The 23,239-nt window shown below is 39.6% G+C and overlaps 2 protein-coding genes across 4 annotated transcripts in view; one reads left to right on the forward strand and one right to left on the reverse strand.

Annotated features, from left to right (window-relative positions):
- Window positions 1-23,239, reverse strand: part of LOC112465627 (tyrosine-protein kinase transmembrane receptor Ror) — a 238,617-nt gene that overhangs the window by 161,622 nt on the left and 53,756 nt on the right. The window lies entirely within an intron of this gene.
- Window positions 162-23,239, forward strand: part of LOC112465628 — a 34,491-nt gene continuing 11,413 nt past the window's right edge. Inside the window, exons 1-3 of one of the 3 annotated variants that reach the window (XM_025033260.1) lie at window positions 162-668; window positions 11,284-11,341; window positions 11,485-13,709. In XM_025033260.1, coding sequence (XP_024889028.1) covers window positions 13,532-13,709 — 178 coding nt within the window. In that variant the 5' untranslated portion in view covers window positions 162-668; window positions 11,284-11,341; window positions 11,485-13,531. Of the gene's footprint in view, window positions 669-11,283; window positions 11,342-11,484; window positions 13,710-17,591; window positions 18,794-20,583; window positions 21,103-23,239 lie in introns of those variants that run through there. The other 2 variants (XM_025033262.1, XM_025033263.1) reach the window with 2 other exon arrangements.

Here is a 23,239-nt window from a genome sequence, read left to right on the forward strand (position 1 = left end):
GAGAGAGAGAGAGAGAGAGAGAGAGAGAGAGAGAGAGAGAGAGAGAGCTCTCGAGGTGGGAGAGCAGCATCGCCGGAAAACGTCGAGAAGAGAAAGAGAGAGAGTTGAGACGGGTCACGGAGCGTTTACGAAAGCGGGAATGAAAGACAAAGAGGAGAAGGGAAAAACATGAAAGGTGCGAGAAAGAGGGCAAGAGAGGGCGCGGAGAAAACTGCGGACAACAGAGTGAGAGAGAACGGGGAAAGAAGAGAGGCGGTGGGCCGGTGAGGCGAAAGAGAGAAAGATGAAGAGAAGTAGAGAAGGAGGTAGACTTCGGGTGCGAGCAGTCTACTCGAACGCAGTAATGCCGACCAGCTCCAACCGGGTGCCGCCAAATCGAACCCCGGTTCGAATTCCGCACGGCCGTGGCCGCGGAAAAAAACAAGAGGAATCAAAGGAGGAAGAGGAGGAAGAGGAGAAGGAAAAGAACGAGGAGGACTGTGGAGGAGAGGAAGATAACGGCGACGAAGACAACGGCAACGACGACGACGACGACGACGACGACGATCACGACGATCGCAACGATCACCACGACGATCACCACGACGACGACGACGACGACGACGAGCACGACGGGGAATGCGAATAAAAAGAAGTCGCGAAGGTGGAAGAGGAAGAAGAAGAAAAAGGTATGTGCCAAAGAAACTTCCTGTCTTCCTGTATGGATGTAAAGAAAAGCGAGGGTCAAACTTGATTTGACGTGACATAACGAAGCTTAGGGGAAAAAGGGTGGAACGTGAGAAGCTTTTACACCCGAAAAAGGAAGAACGGGAAGAAGGCAAGGATGATGACAGCTAGATGGGTTGCTGTCGCGATCCCCTGGTTGAAAAAGTGTCCAAATGTGCCTTTTGCTAATCTGATGGCTATACTGAGAAAAGAACGTTGCGGTTATTGGTGTATTTTTGTGATTTTTGTTTAGTTAAGCTTAATAGTGTGGTGACATATTAGATTGCTAACATCTGATTTCACTGGCATCGCTTTATCTTTAGCATAAGTATTTTTTTCTGGGACGAGAAATAGGGACTAGAAATAGGGAGGAAAAAAGAGAGAGAAGAAAAATATCATGAAATAAAATGAAATTTAATCAATAAAACTAATCTTAATGTAATTGATACAGCAATCAGCAACTACTGGATAGATCTTTCGTAACAATCACTATCGCAATAATTAGCACGTATTTATGATAAATGAAGAAATAAACGCTCGTTAATGTAATCAGATAAACCACATGACAATTTTCCGATATCCCGGAATATTTCAATCAAGAACGCGCACTGTTCACAACGACGTCCATTCATCTATTTTTCCTCGTGGATATTTCTTACGTGTCCGGCACATTTCTAGTGAAAAATCAGCATAGAAAAAGTGTGGAAGTCGAGAAATGTGGAGTTCGAAGAAATTGGAAAAGCGACGGTCTCCGGGACCAAGAATGCCCGCTGAAGAATGTTTCCTGGTGCATCGTCTGCTACAGTTTTCACGACGTCGTCGCGGTTTTACGATGTTCTATTAGAATCGAAGAGTGCGCGTTCTACTCCGCGCTGCTACGGCGCAAGAAAAAGACAGGCGAGGCGAGGCAATAAAGCGGACAGAACCAAGAAAACTCAGAGTTATCTCGGCGTAAAGAGAAAGAAAAATAACCGATCTCCGATCTCTCGTTCGGTTCCGGAAACGTGCCCGAAGATACGCGCGGACATGAAGAATTTCTGCGGCAGGAACGAACGAAAGAGAAAATAACGACGCGGACAAGAGATGAAATCACGTTACAGACTGATTCTTAAAAATTGGAAATGTCTGCGCCAGTTACGGTGTCTAAATGGGACGAAAGAGAGAAAGTGGAAAGAAAAGAGTAGATATTATTGTACAATGTGCTGGTAATTTCGCAGCTTTTCGCTGGTAGGAAATTATGATCGCAAAAGCGCTATAAAATGTCACGAGCATTTTAAGCTATCGGTTCAGTTAAATTGAAAATATTAGAGAAATGTCAATATCACGAGCTTTAGGCAAATTAAAAATCTCAAATTAAAACAAAAATCAATTAATTACTTTATTATTTTGAGTTCTCTTTTTTAAAGAACAATTTTTTTCGACACAAATCCCATCAGCCATTTGAGGATTGTCAGAGGCACTCGCTAAAACTTTTCGCCGGTTTTCTCTCGCCGCTATATATATCCAGATGTTTACATTACCGGCGCAATGGAGGCTTGGTTGGGAGTGCGGACGCGGCTTTTCTTTTGTTCTGTTCGGGATTACCGTCTGCCTATCGCAAACGCGGTTTATTCGGGAATTTGTCACTGGAGAGTAATTTCCCTTTCCCCTTCACTTCATCGTAACCTTTTAAATAAAACACGTAGCAAAATAATACATGACGAAAAAAAGTATCATAATCTCATAAATTTACCACTCTCTTAATTTATAAAAATCGAATATTCTTTCTCGCGAGCAAATTATTTTCTCGTTTTGCCATTTGCCTTCGATTTTCTCGAAGAAGTGAGGTCCAGGGCGTAAAACTTAAATGCGCGGAAGGGAACATGAGAAGTGTGTTGCGAATCGTGTGAATAAAAGCATGGAATAAAGATACCGTAAGGAAAAGGGCCCAAGTTGGTCGCGTCAAATTGCGCGTGCATTTATCAACTGTCCTGCGTGGAGGTGGACATTGAGACATTTCGCTCGCGAGAACCGGAACAGAAACAGCGTCTCCCGTAAAAGTACATCTTCTCCGTTAGTCGCCTCGCTGCGTTTTATTGCCGACCCTTTTATCGCGCTATCCGCCGCAGCGACTACGTTGAGTACAATTAGAATCTTTTTTCCCCCTCGTCGTGAAATCGAGTTTCGCCGTAATGTGGCCGACGTTCGTTTCGTGCTCCACTTAATCCTTTCATTTTTCTTCCCGGCAGTCTTTGATTGCAAGGCAGAGAACTAGCATCTCGCGGTAGAAAGGTAGACAAAACGCAATATCAGCGAATTTTCGCAACGACAATAAAAAGATTTTTCGATACTTCTCTTTGGCATTGATACTTATGTCTTCAAAAATAATAAATGTAATGTTTCTATAATAACGAATTAATATTAAATTTGGCAAGATTAGCAAATTTAAGTTTAAATTGTATTGTTAAAATTATAGAAAGGAAGTATTTTCAAATATAAAAATTATTCTGAATCACTCTGTCATACATAAATATCAATAAATAAGTATTTAAGCAATTGAAGACCTCAAAAGAAAACGTTCTTTCTGCGAGGAACTGTTGCCATTATGAGTCAGACAACTGATGTAGACATTTAAGTAGTCACGCTTGAGATTGTTCGGACATAAACGACGCGCTACGGTGCAACGTTTCGTGTCAAGCACAACGAAGATACAATGTCGTAACGATAAAATCTCCTTATGATCATCCTACGAGCGTCATGGTGAATTCGTAGGACCAACATTCGTAAATCCGCACTCCGTAAACCGTTTCCGAAGCTGCTGTGCGCGACCGCAAACAGTAAACGCGACAGTAAATGCGAGAATACGGCAAAGAAATTTATTTCGCGACACGTAAGAGCAGCGCGTGCAGCGTGTGCAGCATAAAAACGCGAGTTTCTTTGAAAACTTCGTCGAACGATCATGAATAGAACTCTTTCGAGAGGTACACTAAACCCGAAAAGTTTCAAATCCCTGTGAAGAAAATCTTCACAACTTTGCAGCTGCGATATAATATTATATAGTATAACAACGCTTTAGCTTTCCTAACAGACTTTTAAACCAATTTGAAGCAGACTTTTTTATATTGATGTTTTAAGAAAGATTCGCGATTTCATACAAGCGACTGAGAATAAGTGGCTTAAATTAAAGCTATTGTGACTGAAATTCATGTTTCGCTTCTTCGAACTTTCAAGCTCGTGGCTCGATTGCTAAGATGCTTAACGCTGAATATTAAAAAGTCTACTCTTTTCTTGCCTTGTGGAGATGTGTCTGGAAACTTTTTGAAGTACAAGTATCTATTCCCAGCGGCCCGACCAATTGGCTGACTACGAGGTGTTTACATGCTGCGCGCTGTCAGGCTACGTTCATGTACGGGATGCCCCGAGTTATTTCTGTCGCGAAGAGTAGCGTGCCTATGAAATTCCGGATTGTCGTGAGAGTATACCACGTGGGGGCTCGAGCTCTCTCCTTCTTGCCGACGATCAAGTTTTCATCGCCGCGATCCGAGTCCGGTCCGGAGCGATCGTTCATCCCGAGCACGAAAATGCCGTGTAAAAGCTTTTTTCCTTCACGCCAACCAATCTGTCGGCCGTCGACCGTAATAACGAGCGGCTGACGATGAATTAATCGTCGATGGTGGTGTTACGAGCCGGTCGATGATTCATTTCTAACTCGGTGATTGTCCGTTTTTCTTGGAGTCTTTCCCTCCTCCATCAGGCCGTTGACAGGTCGGACGTACACTCGAAAAATCAGTCGGGCAAGTCGCATAGAGCAGCGAAGGCTGCCTGGACCGTTTCGCGAGCGACTTATTTTTACGCACTTTCGACCACGTCGCGACCGCGAGAAGTCATTAAAAATGAATGAAACTCGATAGAATCATTCGACATCGTTCGGATTACAAATAATTTAGCGGAAGAAAAATGTAAAAGTTTGAGTGGTTACTTTTCGGTGAGAAATCGTTGTTGTGCTGTGTCATACATTTGCTACTGCATCACTATTGTAGTTGCGAGACAAATGGTGAAAACTGTATGAATGTCAAATATTTCCAAGGAAGACGGATTACAAAGATATACACTTACACTTCAAGAATGAAAAAGAAATATAAATGGACAAGAAAACGAGTTTGACAAGTATTGTATCTCTGCAGGGGCAAAGAACTCAACGCTGAAAGTTATACAAATGACAAATAGTGATTTTTCTGTTAAAAAAAAGTCGACTCGAAATTCTTCAAGAGATCTGTCAAATATTTTGCAACGAATCCTAAATAATGTCAAATCCGTGACACTACCGTAAATGCGTAAAAGGGATTCGGTGCACATCTGAGAGAAACACGTTGCGGTCGACACGTCGAAATGATTCATGAGTCACCGCGAAGACGTACGATCCGAGGGGATCCACGGCTGTGTGTCCTCGCGCCAGCGGAGGTAACTCGCTTTCAAGGGCAAAACGATAGCATCGCAACCCAAGTTTAAATTGGAGGGTCGGCCGCTTAAGATTCAGTTCCATAAACTTGAAAGTTCAGTCCCACTTCCAAGATGGAAGGCGAATCGAGGAAAGCCGAACGCGGGAAAGAGGGAGCGGGCCATGAGGGGGAAGAACAGCGAACTTCCGAAGACGAGGCTTACGAAAGCTTGACGCTGCAATTAGGCAAGCATTTTCGATTGAATTCAATTAGCCGCGCCGTGGCCTTGTCGCGAATCCGGATTGCCTTCTGCGGAGTGACTTTTGCGCGCACAGCGAGACTTGGCTTTGTATTGTATTCCCGACATTTCCTAAAGTATACCGGAATTGCAAATGGAGACCATCTCGTTAGCATTCCTCGTGAGGCATCTAAGTACATCTCCGCTTCATTTTATTACTATTATTAGACATTCCTGCCCAAAGAGGGTAACCTGACCGTGTCCCATGTGACTTCTTTTATTACGCACGTTTTACATTCATTCGTTTAATATCCTGCGGTGAGAAGTAAAACATTTGCATAATTTATGTACGGATATAACTTGTTGCCGAACCATTAATTCTGTTATAAGGGCTAACTTGTAAAAATATTTTCTTATAAAAAATTTGTGTCCTAAATAATATGAGTCATTAAAAAATTATAATTTTTAACAGGTAATTTTCGGATAACTTTTTGCTCTTTTTTTACGTAACTGTGTAACTTTTACGTAATTGTGATTAACCCTCAGTGTACGATCTGGGTTAGCGTAACCCGAGCGAATTTTGAAAGTAGCGGCGCCATTTCAAAGGAAGTGAATGGTGGGGGTCCGTACCGGGGGGGGGGGGGAATCTTTGAGGTAGCTACTATGTGAGCGCCAAGGGGCAGCGTCAGTCTACGCTTGGTACTCAAGTTATACGATTTTGAAAATTGTACCTTTTTTATAGATCGTACACTGAGGGTTAATAAAACTTTTTTCAAAAAATGCTAATGATCCAGATATTTTTTAAGTATTATTATTATCAATACATTTCTTCTGTGCTAAATTTAGAGTCAAGATGTTATTGACAACAAACATGAGTCCTCATCTAAAGCTTGATACGCTCGCCATTTTTAGCCAGAGGCGAAATATCGATGAAACATGTCGCATTATGAATAAATGAAGCGCACACGAGGCATCTCGCTTAATTGGACACGACTCGTTTTGAATGAAAAGCTCGAGAATGGTGCCCGGCATCCACGTCGAGACCATCCTCTTCGTTACGTTCGACATGTTTTCCATCGATGACGGATATATCGGGGTCTCGTTGTTCGCCCTCGAGCAGAATTTTGCAGTAAAAAGGAAAAAAATGCGACGGAACTTGACGAGCGATAATTAAAACTGGTGAATCGTACGCCGGGAAACGATCCGGTTAACGATTGCGTTCAAAAAATTAAATCTTCGTGTCGCATCCGCGCGAGCAACTTGCATCCGGTGCACGCTACCCGCGACCGCCTGTAAATCATTCGCAACGTGCATTCGAAACCACAGTGTACACGCATTTCCGCGCGGCACTTACGCATTGCGAGACGCGCCGCAACGAGAAGCCGCGACGATGCACGTGTTAACGTCATGCCGGTAAATGCGTCGGCGACACGTGTCGCGCATGTAATCCATGGGCCCGCCGTTGTCTCGACTGTATGTCATCAACGCCATCGACATGTTCTACAGAGTGTTCCCGGGTGTTAATCACCATCTCTTTAAGCTACATGTTCTTTAACAAATATACAAACTGAATGTATGTTTAAGCTAAACTTAACGTTAAAATAAAGTTTGATAAGTTCACAACTGATGTGTAATATCTTTATCAATATAATAAGATTAATAAGTAATAATTACTATTTTTGTGTAATGTCTCTGTAATTAATTTTTATGTTATAATTAATAAATAAAATTTAAAATAAATTTTTTTCGAAAATGTAAAGTTAAATTGAATGATTGGTATTCACAAAGACATTAATTAGAATTTCTGTAATAAAATACCGAACTAATATTTGCGAACTCTTTATTAATATTGTAATAACTATTTTGTTAACTATGTTTCCAATTTTAATAACTAATAAACGAATTCTTTTCGACGTTAAAAAGTTTATATAAACGAACTCAATATACCGAAACAAACTTTAATATCTTGATTTTCTTCTAGAAAATAACAATGTACGATTACGTATGACCATTACGGAAGACAAACAGAATGGAGGTTTTATTTTAGCTTCAATTTAAACAGTGGAGCAATGTATTCATAAATGAAGCGATTCCCTTTAACGTGGTACGAAAAAGCACGATGTCGACGGCGCAAATCATTTCGCGATCAGAAATCCGTCATCGCTTCGCTTAATAATAACACGCCCCGTCATCGATTCCATTCCAACGCGGCCGATCATTCGGATCGAGGTTTCGAATCACGGGGGGTCTGGCTCGTGTCGACCTTCGAGCGTAACGCCGCGTTACGCCGAAAGTAACCCGCCCGGAAATCGTTAAAATTGTGCACACGCTGGCTGGCCGATAACGTCCCGATCTCGCACTTCACGGTGTAAATTCGATTTTTGCACGAACGTCACGGCCGCTGCACCGCTTACGTTTCACGCCACGCAGATACGCTTGCGAGAGAAGGCCGGACCGGTTTTGGACGCAACATCATCATTGCGTGAGTTGGATACCAAAAGTCAAAGTCCTGAACGTGTTACGTGACGCACAAACAATTTTTTCAAAATAATATGAAGAATTTGAGAAGAATAAATAAAGAGTGAAGTACTTTCTTTATTTTATATGAGAAAAAAATATCTTTCGGCACTTGACACGTTTAGCATCAAGATATTATAATATATTTCAGTCAAGATATATAAATTTAAATGATAATGCAGCAGCGTGCAGCTATATCCCGCATTTAATAATTTAAGTATCTGGATATGTGTGTGTGTGTGTGTGTGTGTGTGTGCACGCATGCGTGCGTGCGTGCGTGCGTGTATGTATGTATATATACATATATATATATATATATATATATATATATATATATATATACACATGCACTGAAAATCGCGGTTTTTGATTATTTGGTATTACCAGCCATCGTATTACGTGTCGAGACCCATGTCTGGTTTACGTCGGGGATTATATCGGTATATTGATATACACGTAATACGTGGTTGCTAAACGCGTATCCGTCGAACAAGACCGGAAATCGTTAAAATTACACGGCCACCAGGTGGCCAATAAGTAGTATAACACTTCACGCATATAAGAGCGAACTTCTGAAAAAAGCACTTCGTAAGTGAGATCAAGTCTATTCTAATCGCAAGTAGAAAGTTGAGAAAAATTGTTTTGAATAATAAAACAGTAACATAAATATTACATTCACATATAAAGTTTCTCAGTTTGTGCTATCTCATATATTTTTGACATAAAGTACTGTAAACATCCAAAATATTTTATTAAAATCTTTTAAATTGTCACTACTTTTCTTCGATAAAATTCAATATTTAATTCATTTCTCCAAGCAATAAATTGAAAGATGGTTGCATAATAAAGTTTACGCCATATTATACGTATAATATTTGGCGACGGGTATTCTTCTTCAAAGCATTAAGAGAATAACATATATTGCCGAAGAGATGACGCCAACGTACCAAAGAGTTAAAAGCTGGGCGAATATATATTTCGTCTTAACACTGTGCGAAGTGCGAGCGTGGCAACAGAGAGGATGGGAGAAAGACGTCCTCATTAATCCTTCCGGCTTTATCCGGTCGCGCTGGCACGTATCTTAAAGGTCCTCCCAGGAGTTGTGATAAATGTCATGCAAATGCGCGCCTCTTAACGAGCCTTAAGTTTTTGCCCGGCAGCGGGAAAACTTTCGTACTGCTGAAGTTCACGTTACAAAGGAGATACATCGCCCCGCCATTCTGTCGCGTCGTCACGCTTAAAAGAGCGTAATTGTTGCACGCTGTAACTTCTGGTCTCTCTTACATCCCGTTGGCGCGCGTTTCGCATCAAAGACCTCATGGTCCTACCTCGTTAGATTGCGAGCGCGCGAACAACTCACGTCGACGGAGCGTTTCATAAACATTTGATTTTGCAAAAGCTACGCCGACCGGCACTTTGCATGCGACGCGTTTGTTTATAAATAGCAGTATCATCTGGCATTGCGCTCCTGAGAAATTCATTAATTATCCGTACAAGTGAAATTGGTGATAAATAAAATAAGTTTAATTAAGCGGAATTGATCTGTTTGTAGCGATGAAAAGTATAATTAATTCTCAATAATTACAACCAAATTTTCAATAGATTAATTTAATTCTGTCAAATAAATAGCAATAATAATTTATCAACATAAATGTACAATAAAATCTCAAAATATACATATATTTATTCTACTTTGGTTCGTCGAAATATTCGATAGTATGACAGTATGACATGTCATAAATATAATTTAATTACAGTTAAATTAATGTGCGCTAATATTTTAGATTGTTACAAAAATACTCGATAAATATAATGAGAATCTGATCATTTTCGTGCAATGTTAAATAAAAACAAAAATGAATTTTCTTTACATAGACTCTTTGATATGTAATTCGTTTCGTAAGTAATTTTCGTCGGCAAATACAACGTTAATTTTCGTGCTAGACATGAGCCATGAATCATGCCTCACCTGCTACTTGGAATGCGTTCAAATCGAATATTTGTTCTAAGCACGCATATAGACTTGTCTCTCTATCAAGACACTATTTTTACTACTCTGATTTCGCAATTTTCGTATATTTATACGTTTTCGCGCGATTTTATCTCTTTCAGTATGATACCATAGTAAGAGAAAAGTTCCTCCTTTGTCATTTACCTTTTTATCATTTTCTGTCGACGTTAATTAAAGGATCAACTTCATCAAGAAAGTCCGCAGACGTATGACGAAGCGTAAAGTTTTCACTCTTTTTCTAATTATCGCGTAAGGTAACCCAGAGATAATTACAAGTTTCTAATGCAAACACGAGGGAATCGTTATTTATGCAGCAATTAAGATCATTGCAAAAGCTAGCTGAATGTACGAGGAAAATTTATTTCTTTTTTATCTTTTCTCTTCTACACTCAACATTTTTAATATATTCGTGGTATTTCGGTTTGTGTGACACATTTTCTATTTTTTTTTTTTTTTTTAAGTCTATAAGGATCTAAATTCAGAAAAATATTAAAACTTTAACAGAATCGTACTTACATTTCTCGCTATAAAATATAGATACATTTTATATTCCAACATACCGTTCGTTGATTAATTCTTCTTTCTGAAATTGTTTCATTTTATTTTTAATTTTGACAGCAGAAGCTTCTAAATATTCAAATACATTTTCTGTAGAATATGATAAATTTCTATGTCTTCTATATATTTTTCTCTCCTTGCTCTTTGTCGCTCTTTATGTATGTTTTCGGAACAAGACAACAATAGGTTCGAGGATACACACCTGCTTTACTGTGCTGTCCTCTTTGATGTCATTCCCTAGACTTTGAGTCCTAAGAAACGCGCGAGAATGAGAGAGAAATAGAGAACATGGCCAAAAAAAGTTTCTTTCAAAGCGGATACTCGCTTCCTCCTTCACATGAGAGCAGAATGTTTTGCCATTCTGCGCATTTACTCGAACACGCGTATCGGATACTCCGCGTTCTACGACACGTGAAGCAATCCTCTAAGCGAAGCTGTCGAGAAGGTTTTAAATCACGTACAATATCTTGTAAGACTTCGTTCACTCAAGAATCCTTCGTGACTTCTTTTGCCATCGAAATCTCGCTCGGAAAATAAAATCTTCATTCGCGATGGTTCTTATAACGATATATATCGATCAATTTCGATGTTTAGGTCAAATAGGTTTTTACTGCGTTTTATCAATTTCTATTTAAAAGCAAATATTCTATTTTTGCAACAGTAAAACAGTTTATGTCTGATAAAAATCGAATTACGGGTTATTTGGAAACAATGAGATATTCATGATTATTCTAAATACATTTTCGTTATATACAAAAAAATCTAAATGCATAGTATATAAAAATTAATTATATGATTTTATTACACGTGATTTCTAATATAGATATTTTTTTCAGATCACCGACGATAGGAATGACAGGAGCGATCACTGGGAACTTTATTCAACAACTAAAGGTCAGAGAATGTCTAGAATTGACAGATAAAAACGCTGTGAAATTCATGAAGTCGACTAGTCATCGCATCAAATACTTTATTCTTACGGTATATATCATTAACCGTTTCGTCGCTTTTCTTCTAACTTTAATGCATTTTTCAAGGACCAGCGATTCTCTTCGAGCGACACGAAGACATCACGCATCATCGTGGATAATCGCCCCGTAATAACTGCGAGGCATTACGTATCGCAACCACTCACCGTTCTCGCGAGGGCAGTTTTTGCACGGACGCATCCCACCGGATAGAAAAGAGGCTAGATACTAGAAGCTAGAAGTTTAAGCTGCAACTTTAAGTCCCTCGTGAATAATCGCCGGCGTCCTAGGGGCGAGAATCTCGACATTCATAACGGCGCGCGGTAGTCGGCCGATGACTGCCGCAGCCGGCCAAAAGATTGCAGAAAATCCGCCCGGGCGACGAGATAAATTCCCTTGCGTGTGCCGCGTGGACGTGCAAAACAAATTAAAAGAAAGGGAAACAAAAAGAGAGAGAGAGAGAGAGGGGGGAGAGAGAAAAATAAAAAACGCAAAAACGGAGCTTGAAAGTGCAAGAGGTGGTCGCCCGAGCACGCTGATAAACGCTGAGTAATGGGGACGCAAATTACGTGCGAGGAATACCGCGTGAGAAATGAGTGTCCGATGCAAATTCTTCTGGCCGCGAGGGCGACGCGGCGACCGGTATTGCCGGATACCGTAACTTCGTCTAAACGATTCATCGCGACCGCGTGGACCGAGGATAGGTCCACGAAGCAAGCCGACCGTCCTTCGTAGTCTCCGTGACGATCCGGGAAGAGAAACGTAATCCTGGAGGAATTAGCCAATTAGTACTGCCGGTAGAGGATCTGCGCTAAGTTAATACAACGACGTATCCACACGACGGAGATCACAGGCAGATTATGTTGCTCGGCAACGTCGATAGCTCCCAATTCTGTGTTCGCTGTGGACCAAGATATATAATCCGCGGAATATAACAACGCGTTATAACCTTCACGAAACGTATACGGAATTTTAGACGGATTACTTCCCGGTAACTCAATGGCTTTTAACCCTAATTCCGCGATGCAACAGCGTGGTGATATTAGATCTGTATAGATTGCGTGAGATATCACGAGTCAGCGTGTACAAACTTCGCGGTACTACAAACCAGCATGTATAGTCTTCACAATAGAGAGTGACTCGGCAAGTAAGGTATCTATTCGGTTTCTCCGGCATCAATTACACCTCGCTTCCCCGGGTTTGTTCCCGGGATTGACGCAGACTCGTCGCCGAAGTGACTGTGCGATTATTCGAGGAACATACGCTCGGCTTTAAACGGAGGAAGTGGCTTCGCACCGTGTCATTCTCGAGATCCGGCATATCGGCGCAAGTGCGCACCTTTAATCTTTTTCAGTGCAGAGTTATTATAACAATAATGATATAAATATACAATTTAAAAACTAATTTCCTCTTATTGAAGTAGTTAATACAAGACTAAGATATTTAGCTGGCTAGAAATAATTTCTCGGTCAAAAGTAAAATCTAATAGAAAAGAGAATTCACAGAGCCAGTTTTTATAATAACATAAATAAAAGTAATATAAAAAATATCTTCAGACAATATAATTTTACGGATTACTATACAAATATTAATACTAAAAATTCCTTGAGTTATCATTAAATGGCAGAAAGTGATTATACATTCAATATGATAAGATCTATCATGGAATAAGCCATCTGAAGAAAGTGCGAATGCTTCAAAGTAAGATATTTCGTAGTGTAACATATACCTATATTAAAGAATTAAGATAAACACTTCGAAACAAATCTTCGGATTTGCCTACGCGATAGAAAGAACGTCGAGTGGTCAAGTCGTAGTTGCGCTCGCCAAGTCTGGCAAGCGCGAAAGCTTTGTGCTCAGAACTTTCTTCGAGTAAGGCCGAATATCAAACGGAAGATCAAATAGTTACGAGGAACGGGAGTATATCTCGCGAAAGTTTCTCGAGAGAAGGGAGGGAACAAGGGAGTCGCGTGTTGCTCTCCTCTCGAGAGGCCGCGCGCGAGGCGCAGCCGATCATCGCGGACAATCGGTCACTCGTCGCGATCCGCTCTTTGTGATACACCACGCCATACCGTTCGCGGAGAAGGAAGAAGACAAGTGGCACAAGAGGAAAAGGATGATGGCGGGGACGGGGGTAGGCGGTGTTGGCGGTGTCGGGATGCTGAGGACCAGGCGGCGAGACGTCAGCGTCAAGCCAAATAGAAAACTCGACCGGAAGTCCTCGAGGGGGATGATTTACGAGAACGAGGAGCTCAGACTGAGGACCATTCACATCAATGCCGAGGTGGAGCAAGGTAAAGGGAAAGGGACTGAAGGGAGAGCGCGCGGATTTTTCGATGAATCGAAGGTGAAGGGGATCTCTCGCGACGGTTTGCGAATGTGTCGTTTCGAAAAGACGCAATAATGCCGCGATTACTCTTCCTTTCCTTCGATTTGATCATGCCCGGTTAATGAGAACGTTCGCGATGGACGAGCGGGATAAAATAATTTTCAATATATGAAAAGACGAAAAAAGTTGTTTCTAACTTTTCTCTTATTTCTTTCGACGAACAAATACGTGCATTGAGTTTAGTGTCTAGAATTTTGCTATAAAAAATTAAATTAGACAAATGAGACTATTATACTGAACTTTCTCATATCTTATTAGAGTATAACGCTGTTATTTATCCAGCTTATTTATTATTTACACTGTTTCATTTTTTTTTCCTCTCGTCCAGCAGAATATTTTAAGCAAATTTTATTAACGCAGTTGCTCTGAACGCCGCTGTTTGAATTATTAATTTGCCGTTATAGATGATTCACACTCGGGGGCCAAATTAATTTCGCAGGGACTTCCATTACGCGTTAGTGGCAGGCCAGACCAACTAATAATGTTAAATATTTGATCCTCTAGAGTATGACTGCACCAAAGCAATCAAGGATTAATTTAACTACCGTGCTAAAGGAATTTTTGATATGTCATGGAAAAGCGAGAGTTTCAAACTTTTGTTATCCTATTAAACTTAGCAAATATATCGCGATGAAAAAAAAGCTAATACCTTGACGATATACAAAGTTTCATGACGTTTTCAATAAAAAAATTGATCCTAAATTTATCAAAGAATATGTCATCAAAATTTAATTCGACCACTCTTGTACAAGTTATCGCTCTTTTTTTGCCTCTCTCTAGAAAGAGCTCTTTCTTTCCCTTACAGATACATTGTGGAATTAATTATTTGAGTACTTTTGTGCTTTACGGGCAGATGTTTTAATAAACTCGCTCGGTGCAATTGTGTTCTCTGAAATTGGGGAACGTTTTAAATGGACACCATTAATCTCGCGAATCTCACTACCATCCCTTTAATTATAAATTCATCATTACGGATGGTATCAAACAAAAGGTCAAATACATTTCGTACGCGATAATCACGGGGAATTTTATTACGCGACTATAGCAGATCTGGTAAATTGCATCGCGCCGCGGTCATCTACAAATAGACACATGCATACATCAGATTGAAGTCGCCGTACGAACTTGCTGCGAACTATTTTCGAGGCCTGGCCTGCACACGCTGAATTTGTCCAGTCGGGTAAGCGAATAGTACAGTTTCTAGTACCGGCGGTCTCGATCCAGCAGACTTGACTCAGTTGCTAAATGCGCCCGAGTGCGCCCGAGATGACGCCAAGCGTATTCGTGCTCCATTTTTTCAAAGAAACGTTTGCTTTCATCGTACGATATCACTTTATTTTGACAAGCGGTAAAAGTAGTGTCTTGATAAGTCAAGAGAAAGGAGAGAACTTTACCAGTGATTTGCTGCGACTAAACGTGCGACAACGACGAATCCACGCGACTGATTAAGTTAATTAGTATAAATTTATAAATTGAAGAAAGTTAGAAATGAAGTTACAAGTCAAACAATAAGAGTTAATAGGAAAGGATTTAATCGTCTAAAAGTGAAACTCTCAGCCAATTATCGGACTATTGAGGATTCTAATATGGAAACGCTCGCAAGAGTCTGTTGAAATTGACTGCTTAATTAATCGCATTTCTTCAAGGAAGCTCAATTAACAATGGTGGGTATATACATATATATTATATACTTTTGCCTATTATACCTCGATTATAATTCAGAAATAAAATTGAACGGATGTGCCGACTGTGCGAGTGAGTACGACGTTGATGTAAAAAATCTGAATGACGGCGCATGAATCGCACGTCTACGTGATTTCCTCGAGATTTATTTACCCGAGGAGCCAAGAAAAGCTTTGTTTTGGCAAAATATTCCGGGGTGGCGTTTGTTCTCTTAGAACTCGGGATCCAGATGTCGACGCTGTACAGATTCCGAAAAGCTCAACGCTAACTTATTCTATTATCCTACGTAATACTGTTGAAACTTGAAACGTCAAACCGATCTCGACCTTTTAGTCTCCCATCATGAAGTAATCAGTAACTCAAAAATTTTGAACTACGTCAACATATTTATAAACGTTTGAATCAAGCATAAATAAATGAGTATGCTAAAGGTATTATAGGCAATAAATGCGTTACTTTGATGCTACCAAATAGTAATCAAAATTATTTTATAGCTTCTCGTAGCTAACATTATTTTCACAAATATTGTAGTTGTATTATTCATTGATGATTTTTTAATTAAAATGGCGGTAAAATTAAACGTGCAAATTTATTTATAATATATTATATTATATTATGCATATAAAAAATCTTTTAAGTACTTTTAAACATCTTTTTTAAATTTTGTTATTATTTATTTCAAAAACTAATTACAAATTTTAAATATCATATAGTTACATTTGTATAATTACAAGATAAAAATTAGGAACGGTTTAGGACCACCCAGTACATACAAACAGTAAAAGTATGCTTGACACTCTCGTCGAATCAAGATAACGTCTCACGAGCTTTTTTTTGTCCCTTCCGACGCATTATGCAGCCGGATTATCATGGTGCATTCAAGTGGCGTGCGAAGAAAATCCTTCACAATTAGAAAAACTGACAGCACGCCGAGAGGGTTCAAAGTGAGTTGTTGGATCAATCTACCGGTTCTTGGACTCTTTCTTTTCTGCTTCCGTCTCATGCTCGCTCGATGGGAAAACCAGATGCCACCTACGTCAAGCTCGGAGATTATTTTGAGTCCTTTTTCAACCTCTTGATAGATTACATCGCCGCGTGAAGAAACGGCGCCAGTCTAATGAACAATTTATCATCGCCCGGGTTCGCACCGACACCGAATTTCTTCAATATCAAAAATATCGCGCCACTGTCGGACTTCAAAACTGATGATGTTAAACACAAGAACTGACAATGCCACTTTTCATGACAAACGATATTAAATCGTGGAAAATAAATCGTCGAAGAAAGTAGACGAAGCCAAAAATGCGTTTGAAAATGTAATCGCTAAAAAAACCTATGTTTATATATATAACATTGTATAGTTTAAACGGCAATACCATCGACATGTTTAGTGCATGTACATGTGCAGCTTTACAATGAATGCAAACACATAAACTCGAATAATATGTGGACTTGTCAGGGAAAGAGGTCTTTTTCTCGGTCAAAACTATAGCTTTTACGTAATATCGCGGTCAAGGCAGATAATAACATAGCGAAATTTATAAGACCGCCTCCGGCGACGTTTCTAAAATAGCATCAAAAGGTATAATGACGCTGATCAGTGCCGGAACACTTGGGTCAACTAATAGACTTGTCAAATGAAATGGAAACTTTTATATATCCGAAAACTTAATAAAAATATTCTGAATTTATATATATATACTGCGTAAATTTTCCCAAAAACTTATATTCCGCAAAACATATAAAAGTATATTTTTTATTAATAATTAAAAAAAATTAAATTTATTATTTAGCATTTTACGATCATAACATAATTTCTTGAAATCATAAAATAATACTTTGTCAAAATATTTTTATGTATATTATTCCTCGTGTCAATCAAGAATCCTCTATTTTGAGAAAGAAATGCACGCGCTCCAGCGCGGCGATACACTCCTGGCGTCGCGAGACCACGAGGGACTACAAAGGATTTAAAATAGTCGCGAGGGCGAGAAAGAGAGATAGAGAAAGAGAGACCTGCGTTGGTGGTTTCGTGACGCGCGATGAAGAAGCGGACGAAGAAGAGGTAGCTCGCGGTAGGGATAAAGACTGCCGCAGTGATGTAGCCACGCGTCGACTAGTTTCGCCCGGTGACTCTAAACGGCCGGCACGCTTTTCGCGGCTCGCGGAAACTGTCAAACTCGCGGAGCGCGGGATTCCGGAAACAGGGGACCAGTCCGGAAGCGGCTCGATGCACCGATGTTCGTCACCGTTCGGAACTTCAAATGTGATATGTCGGGCCTCGGCGTCGCGACGTCGTCGCGCGGAGACGCACATCTGGCGGAGAAGCGCATCTCGGTGTTACGTAACGAGAAAGAGAAAGACGTCGAAACTGAAGATAGAACTGTGACGAAGAATTTGTAGCTTGTATGAAGTGCGCGGCAAATTCGCGCGAAGAAATATGAGGATGAATAAGAACATTTGAGAAATCCAAACTGTGTTTTGTCATGCTAATAAAAAATATGATCGACCAGTTTTATGGAGATCTTCACTGTGACTGTTAGTAGTGGCATCATCGTGTTTTAAACCGACATCCTACTTAAAAATAATACCTCAATTGAATCGCGAGAGCTTTTTTAACAAAAAAGTATACCGCAATTAAAATTAAATCTTAATTATCTTAAATATAATAACATCAGTTTATATATATATAATAACATCTGTTATTTCCTTACGCGATATTGAAAAACAAAACATCGTTCGCACAGTACGGAACATCGCAGCATGAGAAGTACGTTGTCATGGAAAGCACTCGGCCCGATGGAGAAGAAAAGAGCAGCAAATATTGTTGCACGATGTCAATGCAGTTAACTGACAGGCTGGTCATATGAAAATAAGAACCGGCTACTTCGAGAAACGACAGTTTCCGTTCGCGGGTCTTTCCTGGAATAAGCCCGTGAAGGATGAGGTTATTCAGACGCGCCGTTAACCAGCAACGGCTATTTGTTGATGAAACGCTGATGGATTATTTAATGACTCGATCGACGAAATGACCCCCATCATTCGAGGGCGCGTGACTCCATTAGAGAGACGGGCATGCGTATACGTAGGTAATGCGAATTCGCTGTTGATCTGACGAGGTCACGGTGGGGCCGCGAAACCGGGGGGTCAATCCCCCTCGGTAAGGTTATCACATGAGTGAAGCTCCGTGGCGCGCACAGAAATGGAAGGAGCGGGACACGGGCATGATGCAGAGAAGAGACTCGTGCAGGCCGATGAGACGCGAAGAGAAGGAAAGCTCGTACTCTTCTTCGTCGCGGAATTCTGGTACGAACTCGTTTAAGAGTTTCTAAGATAGTTAAATCTTTTGATTCTTAATTGCTATCCAACCGAGCATCTTTTTAATGACTCTCTAATGTTTTTTTCTTCTTTTATCCACTCATAATGATTTAGCCACCGCTAAGTTTTATTAGTCACAAATAAAAAAGAAGCTTGCATCTCTGTCTATATAGACGATTGTTCACGTCAAAAAGATTTTATCGTTCATTTGTCATGCAACTTAAATTGTCAAAATCCTTTAAATTTTCTCCGTTTGTTAAGTTGAATCAATTATAAAACAGAGATGAATGCTTCAAAATTAAAGATAATTCCGATTTTTCTTAATACAATTTTAAACGTCTGGCATATACATGATGTTACCCAAGAGACATACTTAAGAAACAATATACTTAGTGCTTCAGCGTTGAAAATTTTAAAATGCAATTCGCGATGTACTCCAACAACGACTAAAACAACAGAGGCGGTAGATGTCGAATAAGTGAGCGTTTAAATTCGGGAAACGTCATTAACGTGAACGAGACTAGCAAAGGATCTCTTTCTGTCTCTCTTTCCTTTCTACCGTGGTACTTACTTCGCATAAGATATTTTATGAAAAAAGTTTTTAATACACCCTGCTCCCTCCCAACCTCATCTGCTTGTCGCCCAACCCTTCATCGTAAAAAGGGAAGCGCGATAATGTCTACGGCGCACACAAGTAGATGCGATTTTCACTGATAGAATCTACGTGGGCCTTCGCTATAGCTGCCTCGCAATAGCTGCAGGGAGATATCAGTTTGTCATAACGGTTCGCGCGGCAAGGAATTCTTCCGCGAGCGAGAGTCCTCATAAAGGACGACGTGCTAGACACATTCGCGAAGACGGCCGTATTATCACTCTCGCAGCGATATTGAATCCCGAAGCCAGTCAAAAACGAGTTTTATTTATAACACCAGCCGGAGTAACTTTATGAGATCGTTGGACTTATCAAACGGTTTTGCCTGAGTGTGCGACACATTCCTGGCTACCAGAGGCAGGAATTAAAACTTGATCTTGCGTGTTCATCATTAATTCGCTACCCATATAAATACGTATTACTTGTAAAATAAGATTCATCGCTATTACTTACTGCGAAAAGCGCAGTCGCTACGTGTAGGGAGATATTGTAGTAATTTATCAAATATGTGAGATTATATTTTTAGGATTCCATGCTATGTCGCTTAGTCATGGACAGCAGCAAGTATATATCTTACTTCATTATCAAGATTCATCAATGTTATAAAATATTTTAATCATACAAATATATTATAGTTAAATTAATTATAAACATTAAACAATCGCGACAAAAATCTTCCTCGATATTTTCTCGATAAAAAACTCCCGGTTAATCGAAGACTCTATGGTTATTAAAATTGATTATTATACCGGCATTCTATGTTTTGATGGTAAGATTGTAATTAATACAAGCCATAGTATCCAATATCGACCTTAATACTGTTACCGAAGTAATATACTATGCAGATGCATACAGCATAATATATATGCCGACGAAAACATGTGCGTTTACATGGCACGATGAACTTGCAGTTATTGTGAAAACACATGTAAGATTCTCTCGCTCTCTCTCTATGTATAGGTATAATATACATATATATATATATATATTTCCTTCACTAGCAAAATTAGCCAAGAACTCCGACACGCCGCGCACCGTGGCGGGGAGCGCATCCGCGAGATTCTCAGAAACCCAAGTTGACAATGCGATCTTGACTAACAATAAGCGCCGAGACGCGAAAGTAATCCCGGGCACGCGACACGCTCAAAACTCGCTTCTCTCGCAGAGACACGAGATTTTACGGTGGGGATGTGCAGTCAACTACTGTTTTCCGATTACGCTCGCGGAGTCTCGGACGAAGACTATTGCAACACAACGAGCAGTGACGGAAAATTTGTTTAAAATTCAGAAAAGCAGATAATATAATTATGTGAAAATTTATTCTCCGTGTATCATTGAATTCGGACTGTTACATTACGTTAAGCAATTTCGCTCGTAATTATCGAGATTTATTTGAGAACTTTGCAATGTTATGGTGGCAATTACTTCGGGATAAGAAATTTTGTGACCTTATGAGAGAGAGTAGTAGATAAAAATATTATTTGTGCGTAATAATATATTACATAATCTAGTGAAATAATGCAGATGAAGTGATATAATAGTGCATGTGCTTCAGAAATAAAACTGATGTCACTATTCAGTCTTCTAGTTCCGCTGCTGTTCAGGGGAAGCCGCACGAGAAAAATGGATGACGATACTGACGATAGTGAGTAGATTTGTTCCAAGACAAAAAAATTTATAAGAAGAAATTAAGAAGATATCAAGAAGAAATATGTTGAAAAAAAATAATAAAAATTATATTTCAAGACGCGTGTAATTAATGAAATAATAATGAAATGATTTTATCGCGTAAATTTAAAAATAATTTCTCATTTGTTTGGTCAAGGTTATTATGTAAATTAGAATAAACAAACAAAAGCAATGCATTGCTAACAATCTCCTCAACGGGATGAGGTTAAGCCAACAAAGCTGTACTATTTTTGCTAACGTTGCGAAGTAACGCACGATTTATTGCGAAACGTTAGACCATGTTCACTTACTCGCTGCATGTATAATGCATTCCGATAATTGAGATTGTTTTCTTTTAAACCGAGCAAATGAAGTATATCTCAGAAAAATGCCTAATGGAGTGATTCACCGTTGAGTGATAAAATCTGTTTTTAATCAATTTTAAATATAGGCTTGACATTTTAATTAATTCTTAAAATATTTGATATTGAGAATTAAAATGTTAAAAAAAGTCTTCATTGCAGATAAAAAAATATCGATAAATCAGAAATGCAAATAGTATTTCAATTAAAAGCGACAAATAAACATTTATGACTTTTGATGCAGCCTGTATTCTCGCGTTGGGATGAAAAAAAAGCGGTGAGACGGGAAACTGAAAGCGCGAAAGACGAGAAAACGCAAGCTCGCTGTAACATACAGACGTTGTTGTTTCTGTTTCTGGGAAAGTGTCACGAGACACCTTGCAGCCAGGGGCTTTCATAAAAATCTACCATGTCGTGAAGGAAAACGTTGTCGTCAGGTTCACAAAGCGAGGTGCTCGAGTTTCCGTACTTTTCGAATGCTCGATCGAGGACGCGCACGCAAAATGCACGATCGTATGCATCGGCGAATGCAAACACCTGCACCGAAACTTTCGCGCGAGCGAGAGATGAAAACACCAGGTCGATCCTACCTTCTCCTCAGCCTACAGTTCCGAAAGTACCCACTAAAGTGAAACTTCTAAACCTGCTCGTATAAATTTCAGATTTTGTGGCTCCATTGTTGCCGAGAAGCAAACCGCAAATTTTACCGAACTACCCGGGTCGGAATTATTTAACCTCGAGATATTTGTACTGTTACTATATGTTGCACACGGCTAATAGTTTCTCGAACACTACAAACTTACCACAAACAGTTGTATATATATATATATATATGATAATTGAATGTTAAAGCAAAATACATATTGAAGCAAAACATATCCTATTGCAAATTGAAAAAAATTTAATTAAAGAATTGTGTTATATAATTGAGAGTTCATCCATATTTCAATTTTATATTTTCTCCGATCATCAACGAGCAGTTAAAATGCATAAAAAGTAATTCTAGAAACTAACAATAAAAGCATCAATTATCTGTCGCAAATTTTCAAATTTTGCGATATTAAATATCATTTTAATATCCGGATATAATAAATTCATACAAATTTACAATAAAAGTGCAATAATATTATAGTTTAAAGATACATATCGATTGAGAACATCGAATTATGAATAATTCCAACCCTAAATTGAACGAAAATCGAACGACGACGAGACGGTTCCGTCGCGAGTTAACGCTGTACATGACACTTTATAAACATATTCTTGACGTCACGCCGCATTTCCGGCGAAATCTAAACGAATCTAGACGAGGGTAACGGACGAACGTTAAAAATACTGCCGGATAGTAATTATTTAGAGGCATGCAAGTGGATATTTTGACAAGATCGTATAGAGTTGGTCGGAATGTGAGCCGTTGCTCACATGTCTAGTAACGATGTCATCGGATATTCTATGGAACTCTACGTGTCCAGGAATACACCCGTGGGATACGTCTATATCTACATAGGCACGCATGCATACATATGTATATATACACACACGACACGCCTCGGCGATAATTCAGCTCTGTCAGAATTCTAGTGGCTATAAAACGCGTATACGCGGGAACACCTCGTAGGTGTCCGTCGACTGGACGAAACTATAAACAACGACCGCTTATTTCGACGGTGTTCATTGTACCTATAGTATATATCTATGTCAATCAATCGATGGTACATTCGTGCATGTTTGATGTGCCTCCGACTTTTCTAG

Source organism: Temnothorax curvispinosus, unplaced genomic scaffold, assembly GCF_003070985.1.
Source record: "Temnothorax curvispinosus isolate PA1 unplaced genomic scaffold, ASM307098v1 QBEX01015410.1, whole genome shotgun sequence".
Lineage (NCBI taxonomy): Eukaryota > Metazoa > Arthropoda > Insecta > Hymenoptera > Formicidae > Temnothorax > Temnothorax curvispinosus.